We start from the raw sequence: 5807 nt of genomic DNA, 5'->3' as shown, positions 1-5807 counted from the left end.
ATCTTGTGTTACATTAAAAAAAGAATTGATTTTTTAAAAAATTAGAAATAATTTTTTATATTTTATCGAGTTTTATAATAGAAATTTATTTTGATATTTTATTAACTATTTTATTAATTATTATAAGAGAATAAAGAAATAAATATTATTGATGAATAAAATTATTGATTATTACTGTCAATTTTTTGGATTTTCAATTTCTTTTATGAAACAAACAATTGATATAAAATATAATATATTATTATAGTATTATAATATAATATAATTTGTTTAATTCTTATTTTAAATGGTATAAAATGAGTTTATATATTTGATAAGTAAACAACAATATAATATGTTGCAATATGGATAAGTTTTCCAGTGTTTTATAAAATATAGAGAAGAAACTTTTTTTAAGAAATAAATTATTCATTAATTAAGTAATGAAATGAGTTTTTATCTTTATATATATATGATATTACATAATATAATCTTAATGTTATTGATATATGTGAATGACTACTCATAATATTTTCTTACGATTTATGTATTTTTTATTTTTTTCTATGATATTTTTATAACAAAATGTTAATATCTTCATTTGCATCATAACTCTTGTATTTAATTTTAAATATTAATTTCAAAGACATTCATCATCTCGTATCAGCACATATTAATAAATTTTTTCATTTCAAAAATTTTTCACATTCAGAAAATTATTTAAAAATTACATTTAATAATCAAAACAAAAGTTAATATTATAAATCTATATAGTAAATACATTTAGAATAAATATTAGATTTTTATTAGTATAATATATAATATAATAATACTAATTAGTTATAAATAATAAATAATTTTTAAAATAATCGATTGTAAATATCATGTTTAAAAATAGTTTTTCTTCTAAGTGATTTAAATAAACATGATCGTTTAGATATATTAGTTTTCCTTCTTTTTGCTATCGTTAAAGTGGGAAAGTACCGGAAAATACCAGTATATCTTGTTATTGAATTATTGATAGAAAATGATAAAAATGTCTCTCTAATCTTTTTTTAAATTTTTTACAATAATTTCTTCTGTTAGTTTTTATTTATAAATATATTTATAAATATAAAAACAATTTTTTTAATATTTTTAAAAAGAATATAATCATTCAATAATATCATGTTTATAAAATAAAAAAATATTTATTTTTTATATATTTTTGTCGTAATTTTAAAATTTTTTCTTCAGTATATCGTTTTTTTTTCTTGTTCAGCATAATTTAAATAATGCATTAATGATAAAATGATAAAATTGTTATATATATATTATAATAATTATATATATTATAATAATGTACATATAATAATGACATATATATGTAACTTTAATAACTTCTTAAATTAATTTTATAAAATTATAGTTTTTGCTTATCAATGCTTATCAAGAAGATTTATTAATACTACTTTTAGAAAAATATATTTAATTTTTCAAATTTCATTTAATTTAACAATATTTATTTAATTTTTTTTCTTTTAAATTGTTATTTCTTTAAAATATGTAAAGATTTACAAGACTAAATATATTACGTTAATATAAAAAAAAAAAAATAATAAAATCAGATGTAAATAAATAAATATAAATATAGAACAAATTTTGATAATATTGTTTTTAACTATATTATTGTTTTTAACTATATTAACTATATTATATATATAATATAACTATATTATTGTTTTTAATTATTTCATATTTTAATGTATATTTAATGTTTAATTATAATAAATTATAATTTAATTTACTGCATTCTTATGTAATATTATTTATTACAAAAAAATTATTTATTATTATTATAACTAAAATTATGGAAGATTACAGTAACTTGATATTGAGATATATAATACGAATTATAAAAGAATCGTACAGTATATTATAAATCTGCACATTATTCTTACCATTGAATAAAAACTTACCGAAAACTTTATCGAATTTATTTTATCATCATCACTAGTGAAAATTATAGTGACCATAATTTTTTTGTATATGTGTGGTAATACTTTCAATCTTATTTTTGTAAAATATAGTTTTAAAATTTAATTTTTAAATATGTTATAATTTATTATCATAAAACATCTATAAAATAAAAATATAAGTCTTACAAATATAGATAAATTATTAATTATAAGATTTTTTAAATATTTATGTTTAAACTAATTATAATTATAATATAAATTAAAATTAAATCATTTATCATGCAATGTTTTGTGTACTTCTAGTGATTTGTTTCGTTGAATGTAGTATAACCAAATATAATATCAGATAATTTTATAAGTATTGATGCATTACATATAAATGTTTGAAATTATTTAATAATGTAAATAATATATAAAATATGTGTTTATAATGTGTCTTATATGTATATATAAATATTTATATATTAAAATAAATATCTATTTCATCTATTTCAATGTTAAGTTAATATAACTATGCTTCAAATCATCAATTAAAAAAGCACTTTTAAAAAATTTTTTTTTTAATCATCAAAACATCTGGATTTAGTTAAAAATAAAAACTAAATATAAATAAATAAATAAAATACTATGAGTGTAAACAAACATAAGAAAATTGAGACAATTTTAAATGATACAAGTAGTTTCTGTCATCGAAGAAGTTCGTTGAAAGTTAATTTAAGTTGTGTTCCAAATTTATCAGATTCTGGCAATGATTCACTTGAACAAATAGATTTTAGTCATGATGAGGATAGTATTCTTTCTTATGGTATTCCTTTTAAAAATGTTAATATAGTTTTAGAAAGAATAAGCAAAAACAATGTACAAAATATTTTGTCAAAATCAAAAAATAAACAAATATTTAACAAAGAAGATGAATTATGTATTAATACAAGCACAATATATACTAAAAATAAACATCCAAGTAAATTTATAATTGATGATGATAAATGTGAAAGTATAAAAAAAAATGAATTGTTCTCAAAAATATCAATTACAAGTAAAATTAAATGTCAGAATGAAAAAAATAATTTAAATCAAAATATTTGTAATACACCAAAAAACAAATATAAAAGAAAAGATATTAAAAAAACAATACAATCAAATAAAAAACAATTTTCTAATGTAAAAAAAAAATTTGTTATAAATACAATTGATAATAGTATTAGTTCAAAATGTTATTCTATAAAACAGCATTCTATACAACAATTAGAAAAAGAAAGTCATAATAAATATGATGTATTAAAACTAAAGAAAAATAAAATATTTTGTGATTCTAATGAAAAAAAAAATCATAAACCTGACAATTGTATTAATTATGAAAATAACTCTCTTATATTAAATATTTCTGAAAGTGAAAATGATTTTATACCAATTGCATGTTCCACAATGATAAATGATAAATTATTAGATATAGAAAAAGAAGAACATTCTAAAAATGCACATAATTTGCAAAAGCAATGTGACAACTATGCATGCCAACTTTCATGTGAAAATTTTAAAGTGATAGGAAATAATAAAAACATAAATCTAGTTGAAACAGATGAATTAAATACAATGCAAACTTCTTTAAATGTCAATACATCTATTGATCAAATAAATGACAATAATAAATATAAAAATAAATCTAAACAGAAAGATTGTGAAAATAAAAAAAGTTTTGAAAATGAACAAAAAGATACACATGCATTAAATTTTAAAACAACACAAGATAGTGTAAATACTGTTTGTACTTCATTACAAATGAACACATCATTAGATACTTCAAAGAGATTACAAAAAAATAACGATACAATTGATGATATAAATTTAATTAAAAAACAAAAAAGTACTTTTAACTTACAAAATACAAAAAATAATAGTTTTGATGTGCAAAAAACTAATAATTACGAAATACCTTATCGAAATGATGCAATTCTACAAAAAATTCATAATTGTGGTAATATAAATAATACAATCATTTTGCATAATTCATCTTGTAAAATGTCGCACATTGACTCAAAAACATCTATAATCATTAAAGAATCAATTGATGAAAGTAAAATAGAAACAAATCAAAATATGAAATATTCAATGACATCAAATAATAAAAAAAAATGTAAAAAAAAATTATTACCTTTACATGAATCTTCACAATTATTATCATTCTCTCCTGTACAAAATGAAGAATATTCATCTCCTCCATTTTTAATATTTAGAAAAAAACATAAAAAAAATAAAAATGAAGTTAAAAAGATAGTTAATGAAAATAACACAGAAATTGTTAAAAAAAAGAAAAAAAATTATGATGGTAAAAAAAAACAAAAAAAAACAAAGAAAATAGTTAGTAAAAAAATTGTTATTAAAAAAATTGTTAATGAAGATATTTTAAAGAAATTAAAAGAAAATAAAGAAAAAGTTAATAAATTAGAAACAACACATATTTATACTTTAGAAAGAAATTTATCAGATGATTTTCAACCTACAAAAACATCATCTGTTGTTCAATTTACAAAAAAAAAACAAATGCACAAATTGAATATTGTTACAACTGGTTTGTCTAATGAGTAAGTAAAATTATTATTTATTCATTATAACTTAGAAAATAATAAATCATATTATTTTTAATCAAAAATAAATTATTTATATTTTATTATTATTATTTTATTTATATTTTATTACAAATATATTTTTAATTTTATAATTTCATATTGATTTTATAGAGATAAAGATATAGTGAGAAGTGTTGTTAAAACTCTTGGTTCAGCAAAGATTGAATTAAAAGTTACAAAAAATACAACACATATAGTAACTACAGGTGTACGTACAATAAATCTATTACATGGTATTATAAGAGGCTGTTGGTTAGTTAGTTTTGAATGGATCTTAAAATCTTTAGAAAACAATGCATGGTTAAATCCAGAAAAATATGAAATGACACATTTTTCAAAAGCAGTTTTGGTAAATAAAATATAAAATCATTAAAATGTACAATGTCTCAGATAAAAGAAATTATTTTAAATATTTACTTTTTCTTTTCTTTTATTATTTATTACTTCAACATTTTATTAATATTTTTTTAAAATTATTTAAATTATGCCATAAAAATTCTGTACATGAAAAAAAAGAGTTATTGGTATTTAAGTGGCCTTTCAGCTGAGACAAACTATATAACATATATATTTATATCTTATACGTTATGTTATAAAATAAATTATTATTTTACATTTTTATATAATTTTTTAGGAAAATCGTAAAGATAGGCAACTATTTGGAAAATCCTATGTTCCAGAATTATTTACTGCTTGTGGATGCATATACATTGAAAAAAATACAACACCACCTTATAATGTATTAAAAGATCTCATAAAAGCTGCTGGTGGTTGTATTACTGAAAATCCAGAAACAGCAAAAATTATAATTGGTGTTGAAGGTTTAAAAGAAACTTGGATTTTAGATTGTATCACATCAGGTGAATTACAGCCACATAATCAATACCAACAATTATAAATATTAATTTAAATATTATGATATTTTTAAAATAATGAATATCGAAAACAAATATCAGTTGAAACATAAATATATGTATAAATTTATATATCACATATATAAATAAAAAGAAATATATTGTAAATATAAATATATTATGATATATATTTAATAAATATATATATATATATATGATAATGTCTAAGAACACATATCTACTAAACAGAACATTGTTTATTTATTTATATAATTATTATTTATATATTATTTATTTATATAATAACATACATTATTTATTTACGTATATATTATATATTTACTATAGATAGGAATTTTGTATAACAGAAATAAAGCTAATTTTTATTT

At 17.4% G+C, this 5807-nt stretch overlaps 1 protein-coding gene across 2 annotated transcripts; it reads left to right on the top strand.

Annotated features, from left to right (window-relative positions):
- Positions 1-2245: 2245 nt before the first annotated feature.
- LOC102680492 (GRIP and coiled-coil domain-containing protein PFC0235w) lies at positions 2246-5666 on the top strand. Of its 2 annotated transcripts, XM_006607857.2 has the most exons (3): positions 2246-4519; positions 4676-4913; positions 5199-5666. In XM_006607857.2, exons 1-3 carry the CDS (start codon positions 2565-2567, stop codon positions 5460-5462), a joined length of 2457 nt encoding a protein of 818 aa, XP_006607920.2. In that variant the 5' UTR covers positions 2246-2564; the 3' UTR covers positions 5463-5666. The 2 variants fall into 2 exon arrangements, with proteins under 2 accessions (XP_006607920.2, XP_031365856.1); XM_031509996.1 differs by lacking the exon at positions 4676-4913 and having other exon boundaries at positions 5199-5543.
- The last annotated feature ends 141 nt before the right edge of the window (positions 5667-5807 follow it).

This window comes from Apis dorsata, unplaced genomic scaffold, assembly GCF_000469605.1.
Source record: "Apis dorsata unplaced genomic scaffold, Apis dorsata 1.3 scaffold_19, whole genome shotgun sequence".
NCBI lineage: Eukaryota > Metazoa > Arthropoda > Insecta > Hymenoptera > Apidae > Apis > Apis dorsata.
This window is presented reverse-complemented; position numbering and strand designations above follow the sequence as displayed.

Excerpts from the sequence above, each read along its gene's own strand:
- LOC102680492 (XM_006607857.2), top strand. The coding sequence starts at position 2,565 with ATGAGTGTAAACAAACATAAGAAAATTGAGACAATTTTAAATGATACA. Across the intron at positions 4,520-4,675 it reads ACAACTGGTTTGTCTAATGA|AGATAAAGATATAGTGAGAA; the intron begins GTAAGTAAAATT and ends TTGATTTTATAG. Across the intron at positions 4,914-5,198 it reads ATTTTTCAAAAGCAGTTTTG|GAAAATCGTAAAGATAGGCA; the intron begins GTAAATAAAATA and ends ATAATTTTTTAG.